Below are 26,448 nucleotides of genomic sequence, written 5' to 3' on the forward strand. Positions count from 1 at the left end.
TGCCTTTGTAACACAACAGATCATGAAGCAATATGAGGGACTGAGGTAGATTGGTAAATAGTTTTACTCATAGCTCATTATACCTTAATCTCACATTTATTTAGAGAAAATTTAAGGCATATTGTCTCATGTACTATGAAATTATATCACCTTCCTAAATAAACACAATGGGACAGGTTCTTTAAAAATGTCTCCTATCCCAGAAACAAATTTCTTTTTAAAAATAGCAATAATGGAATATCAAAAAGGTCTCTGTAACATATATTCTAAAGTACATACTTTTTTAACCACTAAAAAGGATCAAAGTTAAAATTGGTAAAACTATGGCCTATTATTTAAAAATTTAAAAATTATGAAATTTCTTTCTTCTGAATCAATTCCAATGCAGCCTTAATGCACACAATTTTTTAAAATTATATAGGTGCATGGGAATTTATAATATATTAAGAAAAACTATATCCTCAAAATTCCATGCTATATAAGAAGTAATATTTATGTTCCTTGAGTTCTACCATATCATGTAAATTAATCTGTGACCCTCATTATGAAAGACTCTTGCTTTTCCAGTTATAACTGTTTTTTTCAAATTCACGTATTAAATAAGTAAAAATTTTTATAAGTTCCTGGTGCTGATAAGTATTGTATAACTTATAAGAGGGACATATACTTTATCATCCAAATAAAGACACTTTTAAGAGTAAAAGGAATGCTACCAACAGTTACAGCAGGACAAAAGGTATAAACCAGAACTGTCCTAAACAAATGGGAATTTATTGTCACCTTATATATGAATATTATATATATGATATAATATATATAGGTATTATATATGGGTATGGGTGTTATTATTACTGTTGTTATTTTCCTCAGTCTGATGTAGCTTAGGCAATAAATCAGAACTTGGAGAACAAAGGAACTTTTCTTTGGAGGAGTGCCCTGGTTACCACCATACCACAAGCCTGTCCAACAATGCTTTACACATGATAGATGTTTGTGAAAAGAAATGAATTAATGAGGGCGCCTGGGTGGCTCAGTCATTAAGCGTCTGCTTTTGGCTCAGGTCATGATCCCAGGGTCCTGGGATCGAGACCCACATTGGGCTCCCCGCTCGGCGGGAAGCCTGCTTCTCCCTCTCCCACTCCCCCTGCTTGTGTTCCTGCTCTCGCTCTCTCTCTTTCTGTCAAATAAATAAATAAAATCTTAAAAAAAAGAAATGAATTAATGAAAAGGAAGAAGAGCTGATCAAGAGGAATAGAGATTTTCATTACAGGCTTATCTCATTTTATTGCGCTTTGCTTTACAGTGCTTCACAGATACTGTGGTTTTTTACAAATTAAAAAGATTTGTGGCAATTCTGTATCAAGTAAGTCTGTCTGTACCATTTTTCCAATAGCATTTGCTATAAAGATAGACAGACATGGTATGGGGTATCTAGAATTCTATCTATCTATCTATCTATCTATCTATCTATCTATCTATCTATCATCATCTATCTTTCATTGTATTTACTAAACTTTGGCACTCAGGATCATTAGATACTAAAAAATGTAGCAAGGTGTTAACTTCAGTTTCTCATTAAAAAATTCCTTAAAACTATCTGAGCACCTTTGCCTAGATTTTCTAAAAGCGTATCAAATTTATCAATGTCTAAAACGGAATGCATTTCCACCTTTTCTACCTCTAGTTTTTCCTGTTAACAACATTCAGTCTAAAATCCTGAGTCATAATTGATTATGAACTCTCAATCACCATCCTGATAGATTATTCTTTCTAAATATTTTCAAATCTATTCACTCTTCTCAATTTCTATTTTGACTTTGATTAAAATCCTCTTTTGTAGATATATAGCTAATTTATATTTCAAATTCCAGCTTGTAACCCAAGTCTAGCATATATGCTATACAAATGCCCATTGGACTAAATAAATGAATGAGTAAACCAGTGGTTAAGTCCAAGGAATTAAAAAACAGTAAAGGAAGAGATGTGGGATACTCATAGACAAAAAAAATGCCCCATATGTATCAGGATATTGGCAACATTTGCTAAAAACACACTGTGGCATATATATTATAGATTATTTCCTGAAAAAATATTTTGCATTGGTACAAAATATATTCAGAGGAATTTAAATATATATTTCAATTTATGTAAAAGTACTGATATATTTTTGTAAAATGATTTTTAAAGTTTCTAAGATTATTACTTTGCATTTACAAATTAATTCTCTAAAATTTATTGAATATCTAACATGTGTAATATATTTTGATAAGTTCCATAGGGGGAAACAAATAAATTAAAGGCCCTGACATACTTTAAGCCCAAGCTAAAACTTAAGAGTTATATTGAAAATGTCTTAATGTGAACCACATTTATGTGTCTTAAACATTCTTCTCTGGGGTCTACGAATCAGGGTCTATGAACTGGTGTAAAACTCTCTTTTCTTCAGTTTCCTTTGGACATAATGACTGAGCATGGCCATTGGGAACTACTCTTTAAGTTTCTGTGACAGGGCACAGATCAAAATACAATCACGACATTGAAAATGAGCATCTGTTGGTTGCTTTCCAATTCATCAGTAAGAGACTCTTATGTTCCTTCCAAATGTATAGAAGGTAAATCAGAAAAGCGATGCATGTATAGAACACTTATATAGGATTAATAAATAAATGAATCATGGAATTCATATATTTATGTATTTCTTTAAGAATATTCCTATACTCTATGGTAACAAAAAATTTACACTGAGCTCTACTAAACATGTCAAAAATATTAAAATAATTACCACCAAGTTGTTTTTAACCATTAAAACATTAAAAGTATAACCCCAAGTACAATAAAATATAATTAAATGCTTTGTATTGATATAAATAACCCTATACCAAAAATATCATTTTTCATAAAATAGTTTCAAATGCAATAGTGATGTCTTTAGTAGTATACTCTGAATTATAAAGTTAAATATGATTAGCTAATTCGGCACAAGTAGACATAATTCTTTGGTAATTAACACTTTTAGTGAACTTAAGATATGTAATTTTCCATAAAGTGTCAATTAAACATTTAAAATCTACACAAATATAGCAAAGAATATTGGTTTAGAAGGCTTACTAATCTCAGTAGATCTACTAGGTATTGGAGGTGGCTGTGTGCCGTTGCGAGCAGGCATCGAAGCTGGGTGTGATATTGGAGAAAATGGTATCATATCAAAGATGTCAGTGGAGGGTGACTTAGGTGTCACACTGCCCGCCTGCAATGAAAATAATGTGAATTAAGGCAGTATTTCAGGTAGACACATTATAATGCTAAATATTTCATATGCATAGAGAACATAGATAAACAACAACAAATTCAGTTGAATCATATGAACTTGCCATTTTCTAGATCAAATGTTGGCAATTCCATATGATTTAACCAGGTACCAAATATTCATTGGAAAGAAAGCAACAGAAAATTTCTGCAACAATGACCTTAAAGATGATGGCAAAAATGGTGACAATACTATTCTAGATAGTTATAAAAGATATTAGATATTTTTGTATATCTAGAAACAACTGCCATTTGTATCAGAGAACTGAAAATATTAGAAACTGTATAAAAACATGATTTCAGTATTATATTTTCCGTAAGTTGGAAACAGAAATAACTGAACATAAGTAATGCACCTTCTTAAATATGACCATTCAAATGCAATTGATAGCAACTTAAAAAAATTTCGAAGAGTATAAGTTAATTCGTATTTATAACTACAATGACAGTCAACTGTTATACTCACTGCAGTGCCTTTTATTCCTGGGTAAGAGTTCATTAAGTTTTCTATGATAATAGCTACCTTGCAAAATAAATTAATAATCACTAAATATACTACCAAAATCATTAAATTATCTGGGTCAGTGTGGGTCAAGATGTAAAGTAAGAATGAAACTATCGGGGGCGCCTGGGTGGTTCAGTCGTTAAGCGTCTGCCTTCGGCTCAGGTCATAGTCCCAGGGTCCTGGGATCAAGCCCCGCATCGGGCTCCCTGCTCGGCAGGAAGCCTGCTTCTCCCTCTCCCACTCCCCCTGCTTGTGTTCCTGTTCTCGCTGTCTCTCTGTCAAATAAATAAATAAAAATCTTTATTAAAAAAAAAAAGAATGAAACAATCATCACTTTGTCATTCAGGGGGAAAAAAAACACACATACAGGCACACACAATCTAGAAAAGAGAATTCCCATTTTGGTGAGGAATAGTAAGCCAGGGGGAGGGAAAGGAGAAAGGGCTAGGAGCAGAAAAGTACTGAATACTGAATCAGAGTGAAGAAAGGAGTCTTCAAGGCCCTCCTAAGATGGCCTTGACAGAGGCATTTTAAAAAAGGCCATGGTTAAGGGCCTCCAGAAAGAAGGTCTCCGAATATAGGCACCAGGGCTAGGAATGCAGATATGCTATGCGGAAGAGCACAGCTGGCCTAGGGGTTGAGGGGCTGAGTCCTTGACTGCAACTCCTCCATACTGTGCACTGTACCTGGTGCGGGGAGGGCAGTTTCCCCCCCGGGGGGCTTGGCAGGTGAAGCTTTTGTAATTGCCCATGATAGAGCCTGACAGGATTGGCCCTGGCGCGGCACTTCTCAACTACAGGTCACACTTCAGGGATTTTTAAGCACTAACAGGATTTTGAGGCAGCCAACACAAATTGGCTTTTGATAACCTCACAGTGAAAGGTAATAACCAAAATGATAGTTAGGAGAACCCACAAATTTGAAGGAAGTTTTTAAGCTGAGTCACCTCTTTGCACATTTCTCAAAGCTGAGGGGAAAATAAGGCAGGGTGAAGTGAGAGATTTAAGTTGAGGGAAGGGTTTAGTGTGGAAGCAAAATCCCTGATGGTCTGAGTTATATAATTTACCACTCTATTAACATGTATATACAGTTATATAATTACTGTTTCCCCTATTGCTCTCCATAGTGATCTATCTGCAGATATGTATACATGCATGCCTGTATACACATGATTTTAAATTCTATTTTATAGTCTACACAGTTTACTGTATAATTTTGTGATTGGTGGCCACCTTCTACTTAATTTTAAGTGAGAACTGTAAGTTCCTTGTGCACAAAATTTTTCTAAACTTTATCTAAAAGAAGTATTTTCTAAAAGCTATATAACACATCAAAATACTAGACATATAATAAAATGTCAATGTATATTTATTGCCTAATTTATACTAGAGCAACTTTTAAACTTAAACTATAAATTGATAAGAATGTTTATAGTGAGTGAAACATGATTTTATGTGGAAGTTGTCCTTGGTATCATCTGGTTTAAAACATAAATGAAAGTACTCTATATTATTATATGGCTTATATTAGCCCAAAAATCTTAACCAGATGCCTCAAAACAAACTGAGGGCCAAAATAAGCTAACTTATAAGTGCTCTAGTATTTTATGATAGTGCTAATACTATGCCTTCTACTTACTCTGAGAATGTATACTTATACAGTTGAAGAATGTATGTAATATGAAAATAATCAAGTTTTTAAATACTCCACTTAAGAGGTATTTTCACTTCCAAAATGGCAAGGCTTGGATATCTATAAATAGTTGCAGTATCTAAAGTTAAAGACTCTAACACTAACCACCCCAGGTTTCCTTTGGGTCATCAGTAATGTAGATTTGGTCAACTGGCATTTGTTGCTTGGGTCACACAGATCTTTTGATATATTGAAATCAATTGCTTGCAGGTAATGTTAAGAGACTGCACATTAAAATCTGGAGCTTTTCTTGAGAAATTACGAAATCTAGAAAGTGGGCCCACAGACTTGCATGAAAATAACTGGTAGTAACTGTTGTGCCTTTTAAGTTGGGTATATGCTCTCCAATTCATCACCACCACCACACATCCATTACATATTTATGTCACAGCCTGGGCTCTGCTGATGTCTGAGTTTGTGATTCCTAACTTAGAAATGATTCAGGTCAATGAATCATGGAACACTACATCAAAAACTAATGATGTAATGTATGGTGATTAACATAACAATAAAATAATTTTAAAAAAAGAAATTATTCAAGTCAAGGAATTAATTATTACATCTGTTAAATATTTTGAGTGGTGTTTCTAAATTTAGGCGGTCAGGAGCTAGTCATTTTTTAAGCTGCCATTTTTAACTGGTTGAGGATATTTATTTTTTAAGAAATTAAATACATAGAAGAGCTTGGTATTTTTGTATCTTCTGTCAGTATTTTGACAGATGGCTAAAAACCAAAATTTCTGGACTCTCCTACATTCATGGCACCACGGTTTAGTCCTTTATGCTCATAATTCCAAGTGCTCTGGTCTTTATGAAGGTGCACAAGACGTGATCCCATTCTAAGGGAACAAGGAGTTCTATGTTCAACCATTACATGTTAATTACGCAGACATTGTTAGGTTCTTAAGGCCTATTAATAATGAGTGCCCAGGGGCACCTGGGTGTCTTACTTGTTAGGCATCCGACTCTTAATTTCAGCTCAGGTCATGATCTCAGGGTTGTGAGATCGAGCCCTGCACCAGGCTCCATGCCGGGCCTGGAGCCTACTTGGGATTCTCTCTCTCCCTCTGCCCCTCCTCTCTCTCTCTCTTAAAAAAAAAAACAAAAAAAAAACAGGAAAAAAAAACAACAAATGCCCATATTTGAGATTCATTGTCATGGTTTTGTAGCTTGCTCTTTGAGGAAGTAGTGGCTTGGGACATTCAGGCCATGGTGAGTATTTCAGCCTTAGTCTTTTCTAAATATGACAGCAATGATGAAGTGTTATAAAAGGGTTTGAATTCTCAGTAAATGTCAAATACACTCAAACAACAATAAACAAATTGCATTCAACAGTTCTTTGGTAATATCTACGGAAATATTAGAATGATACCAATTTTATTTTATGCTGTTAATTGTTTTGGTAATATAAATATCCAAATACCCTTTTAAAATGTAAAACACACAACTTTAAGATTAAAATACGATTTATCATAATTATTTAAAAAACTCTACTTAGAATTAAATTTACAAAGTAAATTACTTAAATTATTTAAATTTATATTTGAAATATGATGTCTAACTTTTTCTAGTTGAAAAACTGGTAGATTACAAATAAAACTAGATGAGAAAATACAATGGTGATGCAAAACATTCTGGCAAATCTTTCTATGCTGCCATGCTGATTCACATTCTCAAAGCTCACTATCACGTTACATTTACGACATCACTTTTTAACCAGTAAGTTTTAAAAGTAATAACTTCCAGTTTAGAATTTATAGCATCATGAATGCATTTTTTCAGATTTCTAGATTCACAGTTTGGTTATATTGGTCTCTTACTTGTAAGACCTATTATCTTATTTGTTCTTCCAAGAATGCCACAAGTTAAATGGATAGGATTGTCTGCATATCCAAAGAGGAAAACTGCAACACGAAATTAAATGATTTGATCAGGTACTCATGGTCAGAATTGGAACAGAATATATTTTTCTTCCCATTAGACAGAGTTTACTTCTTCAGGATCGTCTTTTTTTGCAAGTAACAATCATGAAAATGAAGCCGTGAACCGGTAATCATTTTTTGTAGGCAGCAAATGTTCTTGAATCAATGTCATGTTTAAAATTTATGCCTTTGTTTAAAGATTCACATTTGGCTTGTTGTGTAACTGAGAGTTTTCACAATCTGCTCTTGCCCATCTTGATTTCAGTAACAGTCGAGAAAACACTAGAGGAAGATAAATAGGCACTTTTGTTTACCCACAATGAAATACACATTTTAGGTTATAATTGCCCTATCAAGTCTAATCAGCGGCCACACAGTTGATTATGTAAAGGTAGAATTTTATCCAGTAACAAACACTTGGTTTAATTGAAAGGGAGACATTTATTTTACTCAGCAATAGAAAGTCCAGTACTTCTAAGGACTACAATTTTATTCATTTAACTTCCTGGCAATAGTCTGATTTGGTTAAAAGCATCTATAGCCAGAAAAGTAAAATGTAAGCATCCAGATACAAGAATCAAGAGGAACAATCTGATTTAACTTGCTATGCCCACATCTTATAATGGAACAATCTTCTGGGGGCATTCATGAGGCTAGGAGGGCAGAATAAACCCCCCCCTTTTTTTTCTGATATAAATACAGGCAGCACTGCCATGTGAATGTAATAAATGGAAATCAGATTGTTCCTAGATAATTAGTACCAAATGGTGGAAACCCAACCTCTAATCTATTGCCAAACCACTAGAACACAGCAAAAAGCAAACAGCACAGTCAAGTAACGGAAATTTCTCAGGGTATCTAAATGACTGTATAAAATAAGGACCCAATTTCTAAACCAATGAAAAGATTTCCACAATTTCAGTGTGATACAGAGGTATATAATATGGGTGCTATCAAAGGCTATTTCATTTGCCTTAAAAAGGAATCTATGATTGAACAACAGAGTGGTATTTAGGAGACATGTAAGCATTCTGTTTGTTAAGAATAAATTAAAAAATAGTATGTCAATTATCCATGAGAAAATTAAAAATAAGTGTGGTCCTTCACTCATCATGCATATGAGGAATTGGTTTTAAGTCAAAACAGGTTTGGATATATATTGAACATATACACTGGTTTGTAGTTAGACATGTCTTTTAATTTTAATACTGAGCAAAAAATAAGTCTCTATTTTGTTTTCCTTAGCTAGAACTAAACTACTCTAGAACCTCACACTGGGCAAATTTATACTGGGTGTATTAACTAAAACAATAAACAACAGTCCAAATGGTGACAGAAAAAGAGCAAACTTTTTTCATTCAAGTACTATAATCATGAGCCCAGACCTCCTCCTTCAATTCCAGATTTGCATATCCAGCCACCTAATAAGCATCTCTAGGTGGCTGTCCAGTAGGCAGAACTAACATGAGCAAAAGTGAAATATTAAATCTTTGTCATGCACCTTCACCAAGTCATGTCTATTTTGAAAAATGGCATCACCAACCCGATGCTCAGGATAAAACCCTAAGGGACAATTCTGACCCCTCATTTATTCTAGACCCCCAACCAATCCATCAGTAAATCCTACAAGCTCTACTTCCAAAATGTATCGTTAGGGACGCCTGGGTGGCTCAGTCAGTTAAGCATCTGACTTTGGCTTGGGCCATGATCTCAGGGGCTTGGGATGGAGCCCCACAACTAGCTCTGTGCTCAGCCGGGAGTCTGCTTCTTCCTCTCCCTCTGCCTCTCCCCCATTTGTGCTTGCTCTCTCTCTCTCCCAATGTTTAAAAAAAAATGTATCAAGTTATATGCACCGTCTGAAATGACAGAATTCCAGACCAATTTACTCTTCTATCTTTCCTAAGCTACTGAAATAGTCTCCTAGACAGTTTTTGGGACCTCATTTTGGCCTCTTTATAGACCGTGGGGCATACATCAGTCAGATGATCCCCAAATCCCCAAATCCCCTGTTTAAAACCTACGAGTAACTTCTCAGTGCAATTAAAAAAGAAAAAAAAAATAACCAAAAAAAACCTCTACAGGTCCCTATAAAATCTAGCCCCTCTCTCTCCAGTGTCATCTCCAACTTTTTTTGGCTCTTGGTCACTATGCTCTAGGCACAAAGGTCTTACCAACTGTTTCCAGCCCTTTGCATTGACCAACTGTAGGTCTCAATTCAAATGCTACCGTTGCAGAAAGAGCTTCCCTGATCACTGTCTTTAAGAGTCCCCACCAATTCTCTCCTATTCTGCTGTATGTTATTTTGTTCATAGCATATATCAGACCTGAATTTTTAAATTTATTTATTCATTTACCTATGGGATGATTACCCATCTCCCTCTCCGTTCCCCACAACAGCTGAAATTCATAGACTGCTAAAACCCAACAGCCTAGAATATCATATGACCATATTTGATATTCAATAAATATTTCACAAGCTACCATAACAGATCACAACTGTATCTAATGTGTGGAGTTGGAAAATGTGAGAAAATAAAAATCAAAGTGATATGCACTGTAATACATAAGACATGTCACTAAGATACTATTTCAAAAAAGGAGTGATGACTTGGTAGGACTGGGAAAAATAAAAACAAAACTACAATTTACACAGTGAAACCTTGAAAGGACATTTTAGAATTGCTATAGAATTTCATTAAAAGTTTGAACCAAAATTACTTAGTCTGCATTCTCAAAAAAAATCAGAATGACCAATTCACAATGATGTATATAATACATATGTGGATGGCCGGCCACCATCTAAGAAATAGCAACCTTTCCATAGGGTGCCTTTGGGGAGTGCAGAGAAATGGATCTATGTTCTCACCCACATGGTGAGTCCTTAAAGTATCAAAGGTTCTCAGTCCGGAACATTCTACTCAACAGGGCCTCACATTTTTCATTTATGACTTAATATAGAATAAAAGATCAGCATCTCAAAAGTTGAAATTTCTTATGAGGAGATCTGATTTCTCTGAACCATTGTTCTGTGTTACAGAAATTCAACTATAACTTTGGACCTCTTGCTAGTAAAAATAGCTTGCGATCTTTTAATTAGCTAATCAAAAATGTTTCTTATTTTTCTGATGCTTCCCATATTTGACTTTATCTGCTATTTCATCACACAACTGATAAGAACAGCATCCAAACCAGCGATTTGAATTATTTTCATTTTCTACATTACTTTTAATTTCACAATCCCTCCATAATTCCATTCCTACTTTTGTTCTCTTCTCTCCCTCTTTCCAAAGAGACTACTTGAAAGCTAGGATCGGAGATAAATCTTTTCTTTTACTTTGACTAACACTTGCTTGATGTGGATTATATTGTGTTCCACTAGCAAATCCTGATATTTCAGGAAACTGTTGTTTTATATGCCTATTTTTATGAACCAAATTATAGTGTTAAATCATTTACAGAGAACCATTTCTGAATTAGACTGTTTTATATGGCAGAAGAGTTACTTCTGTGTGTCTTCAGAAAATTTGGTTCCCAAAAGGATCAAGACGCATCTTGGGCTGGTCATTGGAGACGAGTCATCTGTCTTGGGGCTTCCTCTCACCATAACACACTGAAAACTTGGGGAGAACCTGATGCCAAATTAATTTTTCATACCAAACCCACCTATATTGCAATTCTGATGTGCATAATGGGATTCATAATTCACTTCAGCACTTCTTCAATTCATGCATTAATTGTTGCCTCTAATCCCTTAAACAAACCTCTGAGAACTTTAGCAATTTTGGAGCATTCTATCCTTCAGTCCTCCGAGAGCAAAGGAAACGAACAAAGAAAGAAAAGCTATGGAGTCTCATTTCCAGAATTACAAGCCCAACAGGCATTTACTGTGCATTAACTTTGCTACACATGGTGGCACTCTGGGAGGCACTTTGTATCCTGGTTCTGTCCTATTAAACTGGTGGTCAAATTTCCTAAGAAAGTTCTAACTTAACAGAAATTTGCTTTACTATAGACCCACTGCAAGCTATTAAACAAGTTACCTATACTTTAAATTTATATTTTAATTATTTACAATTTTCTTTGTTTTCAAAATTCAATTTTAATAGTTTGAATCATTAAAAAATCTTCAACAGAGTGGATATTTATAAGCATGGCAATATTTCGTACTAAATAACTGTAGATAATTTGATTCAGTTCATTTTTAATATCAGAAAATTGGGAGATAATTTTAAGAAATGTGAAATAAATATAGCACTTAGTGTTATATTAATTTATTCCACAGCTACATAACTAAAATCGAAAATGAAAGGCAAAAGTATTTGTTCATGATCTCTTCAAAAACTTTTTAAAACATCAGATATCTTTTAGCAACTTAAAAATGTTGAGTCTCCTTCCTTAAAAAATAAAATAATTTCTATTTTTTATCTTAAAGAAGATGTACATCCTCCAGTATATGAGCAATTTCAAAAATCATATAAGCCTTTAGAAACTGAAAAATTATAAGACAAGTAATTTTTGAAGTTAAAATAAAGAAATAATACTAAGAGGGCGCCTGGGTGGCTCAGTCGTTAAGCGTCTGCCTTCGGCTCAGGTCATGATCCCAGGGTCCTGGGATCGAGTCCCACATCGGGCTCCCTCCTCGGGGGGAAGCCTGCTTCTCCCTCTCCCCCTCCTGCTGCTTGTGTTCCTGCTCTCGCTATCTCTGTCTCTGTCAAATAAATAAATAAAATCTTTAAAAAAAAAAAAGAAAGAATACTAAGATATTACTATGACAAAAGAATATAATTGCAAAGTTATAATCTGAGTTATTTGCATAATGATCAATGAAGCAATAAATTTTCTACACATATGTATTAGGTTCAAAAAAGTGGTTTAAAGAAAATGATTTCTTTTTTAATTAAGCCTTTTAGTTATAATCTCTGAAGCATTCTATTGAGACACATTCAGTACTGAGATGAACACAATGCTTATAATAATTATTAAATGACAACTTCTGGAGAGCTAATCCTTTTTAATACTGCCTATTTGAATAATTTTATTGTTTTTTATATAACAGACTCTACCAGTGAGACCTGCTGAATAATGAACATACGGACTGCCTGTGCTTCATTTACATGCCAACTGTCATGCTCACTGGAACTAAGGCAAGTGTCATCTCTTCATTCCTCCTGATCCTTGCCATTTCTGAAGCTGACTTGGTGACCATTCCAGATCACCAATGCACATGCATAACCCCCAACCTGACCCACCTTCTTCTTAGTTACCCCAGTGCCAGTCCAGGGCAATGCCTGCTTTCAGGAAATAAAAGAGGGGAGGGCTGTTTCATCATTCATCAACATGCCCCAGAACTTCTTGCTCCTCCCAAATCTACCTTGCCCCTCAACACGATATCTTAGTTCTTCATCTAGAGACAGAGCTTTGGGTTTACATCCAAAATGGTAATGGGTCTTTACTAAAGTAAAGCTGTTATTTACGTACAAGGAATTACAGAAACAACATTTTATTGAGACTGCTTGAGGGGCGCGTGGGTGGCTCAGTTGGTTAAGCGACTGCCTTCGGCTCAGGTCATAATCCTGGAGTCCCGGGATCAAGTCCCGTATCGGGCTCCCTGCTCAGCAGGGAGTCTGCTTCTCCCTCTGACCCCCCCCCTCATGCTCTCTCTATCTCATTCTCTCTCTCAAATAAATAAATAAAATCTAAAAAAAAAAAAAGACTGCTTGAAAATGTAACTTCCCTTCATTTATGTTTATACTCCTAGTTTGTTTCACAGGATGGCTTATAGTAAGACTTTCAAAAAGACCAAGAAGGGTGTTACTTCATTTTGGGACCAAAGTTTAAAGATGAGTTTGAGGGACGCCTGGGTGGCTCAGTAGGTTAAGGGTCTGCCTTCGGCTCAGGTCATGATCCCAGGGTCCTGGGATTGAGTCCCGCATTGGGCTCCTTGCTCCGCGGGGAGCCTGCTTCTTTTGCCTGTCGCTCCCCCTGCTTGTGCTCTCTCTGACAAATAAATAAATAAAATCTTAAAAAAAAAAAAAAAGGAGTTTGAGCTGATGCCCTGTTCTTTGGGACTAGGGAGGAAAGAAAAATAAATACCATGATCTTGATGAGAAGCAAACAATGATGGTAGTGAAGAGAAAAAAACAAAAAACAAAACAGGAAGGATATTTTAATAAAGCCAGCCTCACTATCCATAACAAAGGTACATGGGAACATACGAACCTCACTCACAACCTCTCTTATCTTGGCCATATCAGCCCCAATATCATACACTATTTGCCAAGCAATGGAAATGCCAACCTGCTTCAGTGAGAAAGACGGGAAACTGAGTTTAAAATAAAGTTTTTTAACCCATTTCCAGGGCACAACAAATTTGAAACCCTAGGGCGCCTGGGTGGCTCAGTTGGTTAAGCAACTGCCTTCGGCTCAGGTCATGATCCTGGAGTCCCGGGATCGAGTCCCACATCGGGCTCCCTGCTCAGCAGGGAGTCTGCTTCTCCCTCTCCCGCTCCCCCCTCTTGTGCTCTCTCTCTCTCTCAAATAAATAAATAAAATCTTAAAAAAAAAATTTGAAACCCTAAATGCAACTTCTTATAGGAGCATTATTTATGGTTATGAACTGCTGAAATATTCTAGAACTAGATAACCATATACATACATATATATATATATGACCTAAGCCAATTCACCCTTGGAGTACTGACCTTCATTATAGATATTGGACTGTTAACAAGACTGACTTTGGTTTCTTACATTGCATAGCAAGCAATCTATCTATATCTATCTATCTATCTATCTATCTATCTATCTATCTATCTATCTAATCTATCTACCTATCATCTATCTATCCATCTATCCATCTATCTCTCTCTCTCTATATATATATATAATTTTCATTGAGTTAGCCTAGAGATTGAACCAACATGGACTTGTAAATAAAAATTAGAAACAAAACTTCTTTTTAAAAGTTTGCAAATGCCATAATCATGTTTCAGTTTTATTAAATATTTTTAAAATGAAAATAAAATATATACTTTACTGGAGAATATCAGTAGCACAGATGATTTAAGAAGAAAAAAAGTTTTCTAAATATATTTTGCCAGAAAAAATATTGTCTTAAATTCCATCTTCCTCCTCCAAAAGATTCCCTTAGCCAAAATCATGAAAGAATGGCATCATATATGGTATTGGGAAAAGGATTTCAAATCTATGATAAACCAGAAGTAAATAATTTAACTCTAAATATCTGAGAGTTGTCTGCAGAAACTACCACTCATTTTGGTGTCTGAAATTCAATTGTGTCACTCCCAGTGGAAACCCTTGCTATGTAATGTAAGAAACCAAAGTCAGTCTTGTTAACAGTCCATTTTCTATAATGAAGGTCAGTAGTCCAGGGGTGGATTGGCTTAGGTCATTAAATCTAACCTCAGTAAATAGTAATCAGTAAGAGTGAAAGAAAGAATATGTCACAAAGAGAAAAAGAACATACTGAGGCATGGTTTATTCTGCAAAACACGAGGGAAAAGAGCAACATGGAAAAACAACTCTTGTCTGTGCTACCTACGTAATTTTAATTTTTTAATTAGCATCTTTCTCCTCTACCCATGTTTTAAATTACTGATCCCAGAGTATTATAAACATCACAGAGCTGATGATCCAGAGATGCTCTATCACCAGGAAGTCTTGTTTTTAAGGAAAACATGCACATAGTCTATATACTTACTGGAGATGTTGATACTTGGGTTATTCTTAACTGGCTTTCCAAATCTTGTACTTTGTTTTTAAGTTCCATATTTTCGGTTTCTAAGTCTTGAATCTAAAAAGCAATGATTATTGAATAACCTTCAGAAATTTATTCTTGGAAAATATTGGCCATCATATTGGCTACATTAATGAATAGGGTTTTATATTATTTAAAATTTTAATGTACTCTTGTGCACAGGGGAGAAAATTATTTGATAAAGGTTGGGGATTATCAGGAAATTCTAGATCATTGGAAAGACCTTTTATTAGATTTAAAATATGTTTTTACACGTGTGCAAATTCCATGTTTCTAATACCTCATCTCTGTGTTTTCTGGTTGCACTGTACAGTCTGTTACCCATAATCTTGGAGTATAACCGCAAGACAGTGAAACTTGCTTATGATGACTTTGAAGACAGTGGAGAAAGGGTGTAATTTAATTACAAAGGAATCTGATCTGCATGGGAAACCACTTACCCAGCATCTGCTGCTTCTGCTGCTCTGATCCCCATGAGAAGCATCAGGAAGTGAAGCAAAGTCACATGAGAACACTAAGTTCTTGTGGGAATTCAATATAAAATGGTTAAAAACTGTGCAGGGGATCAGGAATGAAAAATTATAGGAACACAGTGAAAGCAGTTCCAATCAGTGTGGGGGAAATTTAATGGCAGGCCTTCTAAATTTGTTTGAGGATATGCAAGTTTCCCTGTACTTACATCACATAAACGTGAAACAAAAAGTTTAGTTTACTCACTCTTTTCTGTAATCCTGCAATCTGTTTCCTTGTTTCAACATCTTTTCCTCCAGATTCTAGAAATTTCCTGTATGCCAGGTCAAATGCTTGGCCAATTGTTAAAGTTATTTCTTCAGCCTTTGTAAAAACCAAAGATTTGATATGTCAGACTGTTCTTTGAATCAAGAACATTCACATGAGGTACTTCAAAGGGGAAATGGCTGCAGGTAGAGATGTGGTCAATGAATCAAGTCGTCTATGCTAACATAATAATTCAATGCCTATCCATGCACAAAATTAAAAAAACAAAAGCTTTGGTAATTAAATGAGTAGCTATTGAAGTTGGAAGCAAGAGTTCTATCCACCTTCTCATCTATTTCATCATAGCATTTTTTCCTAGTTTGTTTTCCTTCTTTCCTCAAATATTTGGGGCCTATTAAATGAAAGCACATTGCCAAGTGCAGTTCTCTTGTTGCTTTACTACTTATTTCCTCTTCCTAATGAGGAGGGCTGGTTAAACCGGGCAGGTAACTTGAATGAGGCTGACTGGGTGGTGTGGAAAACTTGAGCTATGCCCTCTCAAAGTGGAATAATCAGTCCAGTTAATTGTTGGCTTGTGGAAATGAACAATTCCAACCCAGAGTTGTCAGATTTTAAATATGGGAGATGAGGTCAGAAATCTGAATTTTTATATGAAAACTCCCAATTGTAAGTGATAGTAAACCATATTACTATAAAATACAGTGCCTATTGAACAAAATTATCTGTTATCTGAATTTGGCCTCAAAAACAATGCCACAAATGTCCTAAGTCTACCAGTTCATTCCTTCCTCATTCATATCTTGACTGGGATCAGTGTCTTGCACAATGTAAACACTAAGTAAAAATTTATTTTATTAACATTTTATTAAAAAGATTAGTAAAGGCATTAATTGATTTAATCCATCAGAAATATGTCATATTTATTATAAGATTTCCAGATGACATAAAAACTGGTGGTAATATTAAATCTTGAAAATGCCATGCTTTAATTTACTGCAAATCCTAAAGCTTTGTGATATGCTATGAAAAATCTAAATTGCAAATATGCTTTATTAATAACACAGATTTTTTTTAATGTTTCAAGCTTTTATTTAAATTCTAGTTAATTAACATAGAGTGTAATATTGGTTTCAGGAATGGAATTTAGTGATTCATCACTTACATACAACACCCAGTGCTCATCACAAGTGCCCTCCTTAATACCCATCACCCATCTAGCTCAACCCCCGCCTACCTCCCCTCCAGCAACCAATCTAGTTAAGAGTCTCTTTTATGAATAACACGGATTTAATTAAGACATTGTCATTTTTGTAGTTCACTATTTGTTTAAAAAAGGCTTTTAGTATAAAAAAATTAGTTTAACCCAGTTAACTAAAAAATACAAAATATATTCCTAAAATTATAAATAAGTACTATCTGTCTCACAAAAAAGGGGAAAAAAGAAGCTACATTAAGGAATATTACAGAAATGAAAATGCCAGATACCAAACTATGTGTGCTCAATGATTCCAACTAATGAAAAAGTACACATATAAAAAAATTAGTTGCATTGGTTGTTGTGATCACATATAATATTAAAACATAGTAAATGTGGTTATAATAGATTGTGGGACTATCATTTTTTAAATCTCTAACTTCAAAACTTAAGGTAATGTGTTAGTATTTGTTTTACAATAATCAAGACATATTTGTAAATTATGGTTGTTTTTTCTACCTTCTTTTTTATGGGTTCAGTGTGTCCTCCTCCTAAGACAGTATGTTACCCTAAAATACTCAAGGTGTACATTACAGAGAATTGTTTCAATGGTAGCAAGTTTATCATTAATAACGTTTGACTTCATTATAATTGTTTACAGTAATAACTTTTTAAAATCATATTCTTTATGATAAGACATATCTTTCATGATTAAGACATCTTTTTATTAAAACAGCATTTAACTCCCCAGAAAATATTTTGCATACATTACCTCACTTGATTCTCATAATTAATCTATGAGAATAATCCCACAATACAAATGCAGCTTCAACTCTGTGAGATCTCCATTTGTGAGTGGAGAAACTGGATTCAAATCCAAAATATCTGACTCTACAAGCCCTCACACATTTTTATAAACAATAAAACATACAGATTATATTTGCACAATCAGATGTGCTTTGATAAAGGTATATACCTATATAAGCACCATTGTCATTAAAGATATAGGATATTTCTATCATCCTAGAAAGTTCTCCCATGCCTACTTACAGTCAAATCACATATCTTATGGTTAACCATTGCTAGAATTCCATCACCATAAATCAGTTTTGTCCGTCCTTGTATCCATAAAAATGAACCATATAGTATATATATATTCTTTTCTGTCTGGCTTCTTTTGGAGTTTCTCAGATGTTGTATGTATCATTTGTTTTATTGCTGATTAGTGTCCCATCTAATGAATATACCAGATTGATTTATCTATTTGCCTATTAAGGAACACTTGCATTGTTTTCAATTCTTGGTTATAAATAAAACTGTTACATTCTTCTAAAATCTTTTTGTGGACATCTGTTTTCAAAAATCTGGATAAATATCTTCAATGGAAATGCTAAATCAGAGAATAGCTCTATTTTAACATTACAAGAAACTGCCAAACTGTTTTGCAAAATAATTGTCCCCTTTTACATTCCCACCAGCAGTAAGAGAGTTCTAGTTGCTCTTCATTCTCACCAATATCGTATATTGACAGTCTTTTTAACTGGTCACCCTAACTGAATGAGTGATGCTATCTCAATGTGTTTTTAACTTGAATTTCCCTGTTGAATAATTACATTAGCTCAGTTCCATGAATGACTAAGATGAATTCCCCCCATCCAATCATTTAATGAAATATAAAGAGCAAGAATATTTGTTAAATTCAAAAAAATTTATTTCAAAAAATTACTATAAAGCAAACATGAAATACAACAAGAATATATAATAAAGAGCTTACAAATAAAGCTTGTGAAAAGACTGGGTGTAATGATTCCTTCTAGTAATAATAATTTATGATTCTTTTGACACATGAATCCTTTTTTACAATTAGTTAACAAGTAAGAGAGAGGTTTTAAACTTTGCCTTATCTATATCTCACTTCACATAAATAAAGGAAAATACACTGGTGGGGTGAAGCTTTCATCGCTTATTGGGGCTACTATTTAAATTTTATCAAGTGTAGAGGCTCCTGGGTGGTGCAGTCAGTTAAGCAGCAGACCCTTTATTTTGGCTTGGGTCATGATCTCAGGGTCATGAGATCAAGCCCTGCATCAGGCTCCGTGCTCGGCACAGAGTCCGCTTGAGAATCTCTCTCCCTCTGCCCTTCCCCACTTGTGCTCACACACTCTCTCTCTCTCAAATAAATAAATCTTAAAAATATATATATATCAAGTGTAACATCCAGTGAATAAAGTATATTATATTAACATTTGGAAAAAAAAATTGAAAAAATGATGGCTAAGGAGTTGATAGTGATTGTATATTCACCTTATATTAAATAAACGAGATCAGTCACATCATAATGAGTATCTATATTCTAATTTTATTTTTTAAACTTAATGAGATGACTACAATAGTTGTATAAATATTAAATCTTAATAACACATGATACTAATAAAGTGAGTTCTAATTTTGTAGCATTCTAGGGCAGGGTTTCATCTAAATTTCAAACAAGCTCTTAGAAATTCACAGAAGTACTGAATATATAAAATACAAGGAATAAAGAGAATGAAGTAAGAGCAGAGGGACTCTGGAGAGGTCACAGTCATGGGAGTAATATAACATGGAAGATGGAAGAATGTGGAATGGGAATCTAGGGTCTCACACTGGACTTCTGATTCTATTGCTATCTAGCTTTCTGACTCTGAGAAAGGCACTAAATCTCTCTGGCCTAGATTTACTTAAAATAAGATGAAAACAAAATATAGCCATAGTTTTATTTTCCAGGTATTTTTTAGACTGATATGCAGTTATAAGAAATAATACAGAGAGATCATGGGTACCCTTCATCCACTTCCCCCAATGGTAATATATTACAAAAACTATTGTACAAACCACACCAACTAATACTGATATTAATATAATCAAGATACAGAATAATTCCATTACCACAAAACTGCCTCATCTTGCTGTTTTATAGCCACATACTCTTCATCTCCCCTTACCACGTCCTTAACTCCTGAAAAACACTAATCTGTTCTCCATTTCTTTAATCTTGTCATTTCAAGATTATAAAAACGGACTCATACAGTATGTAAGCTTTTGGGATTGACTTTTTTCATTCCATAATTATCTGGAGGGTTACCAAGGTTGTTTCATGTATTAATAGTTCATTCTTTTTTCTTTCTGAGTAGTATTCCATGTTTTGGATATACCAGAATCTGTTTAACCATTCACCCATTATCTGAGATATTTGTAGTTTGGGGTTATTATGAATAAGCTGCTATAAACATTCTATGTAGGTTTTTGTATGAACACAAGTTTTTATTTCTCTGGGATAAATGCCCAAATGAGTCATATGATAATTGCATGTTTAGTGTTTTATGAAACTGCCAAATGGTTTACCCCAGTGTTTGTACCATTTTATATCCCAATAGCTTTGTACAAGTGAACCACTTTTCCATATCCTTGCCAGCATCTGGTATTGCCACTTTTTAAAATTTATTTTTTATTTATTTATTTTAAAGATTTTTATTTATTTAGTTGAGACAGAGAGAGCACAAGGGCAGGGGAAGAGCTGAGGGAGAAGCAGACTCCCTGCTGAGCAGGGTGCCCAATGCGGGGCTTGATCCCAAGACCCTGAGATCATGACCTGAGCCTAAGGCAGACGCTTAACCGACTGAGCCACCCAGGCGCCTCTATTGCCACCTTTTTTTATTGTAGTTTTTCTGAGAGTTGTACAGTGATACCTCATTTTAATTTGCATTTCCCTAATGGACACCAATGTTAATATCTTTTCATGTGCTATTTGCCATCTGACTATCCTCTTCCGTGAAATGATCCTTTGTATCTTTTGCCCACTTTCCAATTTGATATTTTATGCTGTTGAGTTTTCAAAGTTCTTTGGCATGTTTGCAAATATTTTCTCTCAGTTCTGGGTAGTCTTCTTATCTCCTGCGTGAGGACTTTCACAGAAAAAAATGTTTATTTTTGATAAAGCTCAATTTGCCATGTTTTCCATTTACGGATCCTGTTTTGTGTGTCAAGTCTAAGAACTCTGCCTATCCCTACACCCTGAATATTCTGCCTCTTTCTCTAAATGTTTTATAGTTGTGCATTTTACATTTAAGTCCATGATGCATTTTCAATGAATTTTTGTATAATGTGTGAGATTTAAGTCAATGTGCATTTTATTTGTCCACAGAGATCTAATTTCATAAGCACCATTTATTGAAAAGGGCATCTTTTGCATTTTGTATGTGTTGCATTGCATTTGTAACTTTGTCAAAAATCAGTGGGGTATGTTTGTGAGTTGATTTCTGTGTTCTCCATTCTGTTCCATTAATCTATTTATCCCTTCACCAAAACTATAGTCTCAATTACCGTTAAGTATGTAAGAGGTCTTGAAATAGGGTAAACCTTTTTCTTCTACTTTTTTTTTTTCAAAATTGTTTTAACAATTCTCATTCCTTTGTCTTTTTATATAAATTTTAGAATCCTCTTGCCTGTATCTACAAAAAAATCTTGCTATGATTTTGACAGGAATTGTATTAAACCTGTACATTAATTTGGAGAGCATTGACATATTTACTAGATTGAGTCTTCCAATCCGTGAAAATGGCATATCTCTCCATTTATCTGCATCTATTTTTATTTCTTTCATCAGCAATTTGTAATTTTCAGCATACAAGTCCTATACAAGTTTTACATTTTAGGTTACATTTACACTTATGTATTTTGTTTTAAGTAATTGTAAATTTTTGTATCTATGTGTTCACTGCTAGCATACAGCAATACAATTGATTTCTGTAGGTTTATTATGTATTCTGTCACCTTGCTGAACTCATTTATTAGATCCAAGTATTTTTTTGTAGAATCCTTTGAATTTTCTGCATAGACAATCATGATATCTGCAAATAAGTAATATTTCTTCCTTTACAATCTGCATGCTTTTGATTTTCTTATTACCTTATTGCCTTTAGAACTTCCAGGACTGTGTTTAGTAAGAGTGGTTAGAGTAGAAATCCTTGCCTAGTTCTCAATCTTAGAAGGAAAGCATTCAGCTTTTCCCCCATTAAGTAAAATTTTACCTGTAGTTTTAAATGTTCTTTATCAAATTGAAAAAGTTTCTTTATATTCCCATTTTTCTGAGAGTTTCTAGCCCTGAATGGGTGTTGATTTTTTTTCAAATATTTTTTAAGCACTGACTGATATGATCATATGTTTTTTCTTCTATAGCCAGTTAATACGGTTGATTACATGGTTGGATTTTTGAATGTTGAACAAGATATGTATCCCTGGAGCAAATTCCACTTGGTCTTGGTGTGTAATTCCTTTATATGTTGCAGAATTATATTTGCTAATAATTTGTTAGAAATTTTTACATCTATATTCCTGGGGGATATAGCTTGGTCTGTACTTTTGTTTTTCACTGTCTGTCTGGTTTGGTATTAGGGAAACACTAGTTTCATAAAATGAATTGAGGGGTGCTCTCATCTGTTTTTTGGAATAGGTTGTGTAGAATAATGTTAATTCTTACTTAAGCATTTTATAGATTCTTCCAGTGAAACCATCTAGACATCAAGAGTTCTCTTTTAATAAGCTTTAAATTATAAATTCAACTTCCTTTTTAGTTACAGGGATATTCAAATTATATATTTAATATTGGGTGATTCATGGTAGTATTTCTCTCAAGAAATTGATTCATCTATATTGTCAAATTTTTTTTTTTTAATGTATACAGTTATCTATAGTAGCCTCTTATTCTTTTGCTATCTGGAGGGTCTGCAGTGAAATCTCCTGTTTCATTCCTGACATTGGCAACTTGTGTCTTTTTTTTACTTTGTCAATTTCACTAAAATTTTGATATCTTATGATCTTTCAAAAAACCAGCTGTTTCATTAGTTTTCTCTATTGTTTTTGTTTTCAATGTTGTTAATTTCTCCTTTGTCATTTTTATTTTCTTAGTTTATTTTGATGTTTTGTTTTCTAGGTACTTGAGGTAGGAGCTTAGATCATTGATTTGAGACTCCTTTTCTTTAATGCGTTAATTGTCTTAAATTTTTCTCTTAGCACTGTTTTAGCTGCATCACTCAAATGTTGATAACGTTCTATTTCATTTACATACAGTTCATTATATTTTAATAGTTGCCTTTGAGAAATCCTCTCTCTGACACATGGAATACTTGTAAATTTCAGCTCTAATTTTTGAAGAATTTGTTATTAATTTTTAAATTGATTTTTTTCTTGTTTCAATTCTAAAAATGTTTTGAGATTTATTTTATAGCCCAGGATATGGTTTATTTTGTACATGTTCCTTTGGCACTGAAAGACCATATATATGCATTCTGCTGCTGTTGAGTGGATATCCCTATAGCTATTAATCAGATCCCATTGGCTGATGATGTAATTGAGTAATTGAGTAATTCCATATTCTTGATCATTTCCTGTTTAGTTTCTCAATCAATTTTGGTAAGAGTGGTGGTGGTGAAGTGTTCAACTATAATTGTGTATTGTCTATCTTGTGTTTCCTTTCAGTTCTATCAGTTTTTACTTCACTTACTTTATAGCTTTATTGTTTGGATATACATGTTTAGATGGCTTTCTTGGTGTTATGACTCTTTTTTTCTTTATATAATGCCCTTCTCTGTCCCTCATAATTTTATTTTGAAGTCTACCTGTATTACTATACTTTTCCTTTATTTAAGTAATGTTTGCATGATATATATTTTTCTATTCTTTTCTTTTCAGTCTTCCTGTATCATCCATAACACTACATTTGCAAGAAGTTTCTTGTAGAAAATATATGTCTGGATTAGGTTTTTTAATCCACTCTGACCACCTCTTTTATTTAGACCATTTACATTTAATGTGATTTTTGATAGCTTGCCATTTAAATTTTTCTTTTCTGTCACCTGTTTTCTTTCTCTATTTTCTTTTCACTGTATTGATGTGAATTTTTGAAATATTTTTTTTTGAAATATTTTTATAATAAAATTTTGATTTACCTGTAGCACTTTAAGTGTATCTCACTGTATAGCTTTTTAAATGACTGCTCTAGGATGTATATATTTATATAACTTATCACAGTCTAATAGTGTTGTCCTTTTTCTAGTTCAAGTGAGAGATAGAAAAGTTTTACATCCCTTCAACTGTCCTGTTAATAATTGCCTTACATATTTCCTATATATACATTTAGAATCACATCAGAAAGTATTTTTTGCCTTTTTTTTTTTTTTTAACAAATACTCCCCCTGCCTTCTGGTAACTATCAGTTAGTTCTCTATAGTTAAGAGTCTGTTTTTGGTTTGCCTCTCTCTCTTTTTCCCCTTTGTTCATGTATTTTGTTTCTTAAATTCCACATATGAGTGAATTCATATGGTATTTGTCTCTTTTTCTCTGACTTATTTCACTTAGCATAATATTCTGTAGCTCCATCCATGTCACTGCAAATGGCAAGATTTCATTCTTTTTTATGGCTGAGTAATATTCACACACACACACACACACACACACACACACACACTTCTTTATCCATTCATCAGTCAATGGACACTTGGGCTGTTTCCATAATTTGGCTATTGTAAATAATGCTGCTATAAACATCAGGGTGCAAGTACCCCTTTGAATTAGCATTTTTGTATTCTTTGGGTAAATAATTGTGTAATTGTTGGATCATAGGATAGTTCTATTTTTAATTTTTTGAGGAACCTCCATACTGTTTTCCACAGTGGCTGCATCAGGTTGCATTCCCACCAACAGTGCAGGAAGGTTCCCCTTTCTCTACAACCTTGCCAACACCTGTTGTTTCTTGTGTTGTTGATTTTAGCCATTCTGACAAGTGTGAGGTGATATCTCATTGTAGTTTTGATTTGTATCTCCCTCATTCATCCCTGGTGAAAAGATGCTGAGCATTTCTTCATGTGTCTATTGGCCATCTGGATGTCTTCTTTGGAAAAATATCTATTCATGTTTTCTGCCCATGTTTTAATTGGATTATCCATTTTTTGGATGTTGAGTTTTATAAGTTCTTTATATATTTTGGATCAGATATGTCATTTGCAAACATTTTCTCCCATTCTGTAGGTTGCCTTTTAGTTTTGTTGTTTCCTTTGCTGTGAAGAGCTTTTTTGTTTTGATGAAGTCCCAATAGTTTATTTTTGCTTTTGTTTCCCTTGTCTCAGGAGACATATCTAGAAAGAAGTTGGTATAGCTAAAGTCAAAGAGGTTACCACCTGTGTTCTCCTCTAGAATTTTGATGGTTTCCTCTCTCACATTTAGGTCTTTCATCCATTTTGAATTTATATTGTGGTATAAGAAAATGATTCAATTTCATTCTTTTGCATGCTGCTGTCCAGTTTTCCTGTTCCATTTGAAGAGTTTGTCTTTTTCCCATTGGATATTCTTTCCTGCTTTGTCAAAGATTAATTGACCATATAATTGTCAGCTTGTTTCTAGGTTTTCTATTCTGTTCCACTAACCTTGTGTCTATTTTTGTGCCAGTTCCATACTGTTATGATCACTACAGCTTTGTAATATAACTTTAAGTCAGAATTGTGATGCCTCCAGTTTTGCTTTTCTTTTTCAAGGTTGCTTTGGCTATTCAGGGTCTTTTGTGGTTCTATACACATTTTAAGACCATTGGAAAATTCTAGTTCTGTGAAAAATGCTGTTGGTATTTTCTATTTTAAATAACAATTTAGAGAGTAAAGATTTACCCATATGTTTGCTTATCCTGTTCTTTTTTCCTTCCTCATGTTCCAAGTTTCCTTCTTTTATTGTTTCGTTTCTATTTAGAGAACTTCCTTTAGCCATTCATTTAGGGTAGGTCTGGTAGAATCAAATTACCTTAGTTTTCCCACGTCTGATAATTTTTCAATTTCTCCTTAATTACTGAAGTATATGTTTTTTCTGGCTATAGGATTCTGGACAGTTCTCCCCCAATCCTGGCCACAAATACTCAAAATATATCGTGCTACTTCCTCTTGCCTTCATGGTTTCTAATGAGAAATACACTGTCTTTCAAATTGATTTTCTGCTCTAGGACTTATGTCCTGTGTCTTCAAGATTTTTCTTTGTCTTTCATTTTCAGAAGTTTAACTATGATGTATCTTGGTGTGGAACTGTTTGGGTTTATCCTGTTTGGAGTTCACTCGATTTCTTGAATCTATAGGTTTATGCCTTTTGTCAAAATTGGGAAGTTTGCAACTATCATTTCTTCAAGTGTTTCTTCAAGGCTGTTTTCTTTTTCTTCTTTTTTCTATCTTTCCAGGACTCTGATGACACATAAATGTTACCTATTTTGTTATAGACTCAGAGATCCCTGAAGTCCTGTTCT

General features: G+C 34.0%; 1 protein-coding gene across 18 annotated transcripts in view; it reads right to left on the bottom strand.

Moving 5' to 3' along the window:
* GULP1 (GULP PTB domain containing engulfment adaptor 1) overlaps positions 1–26,448 on the bottom strand; it is a 262,267-nt gene that overhangs the window by 8,903 nt on the left and 226,916 nt on the right. For 16 of the 18 annotated variants that reach the window (XM_031036781.2, XM_081814003.1, XM_031036508.2 and 13 more), the window contains 4 exons: positions 15,920–16,036; positions 15,643–15,723; positions 15,146–15,238; positions 3,109–3,247 (listed from right to left, as the gene is read on the bottom strand). In XM_031036781.2, the coding sequence (XP_030892641.1) occupies positions 3,109–3,247; positions 15,146–15,238; positions 15,643–15,723; positions 15,920–16,036 (430 nt within the window). The remainder of the gene's footprint in view (positions 1–3,108; positions 3,248–15,145; positions 15,239–15,642; positions 15,724–15,919; positions 16,037–26,448) is intronic. The other 2 variants (XM_081814014.1, XM_081814015.1) reach the window with 2 other exon arrangements.

The sequence above is a fragment of the Leptonychotes weddellii genome, chromosome 3 (assembly GCF_054177405.1).
Source record: "Leptonychotes weddellii isolate Sample4059 chromosome 3, ASM5417740v2, whole genome shotgun sequence".
Lineage (NCBI taxonomy): Eukaryota > Metazoa > Chordata > Mammalia > Carnivora > Phocidae > Leptonychotes > Leptonychotes weddellii.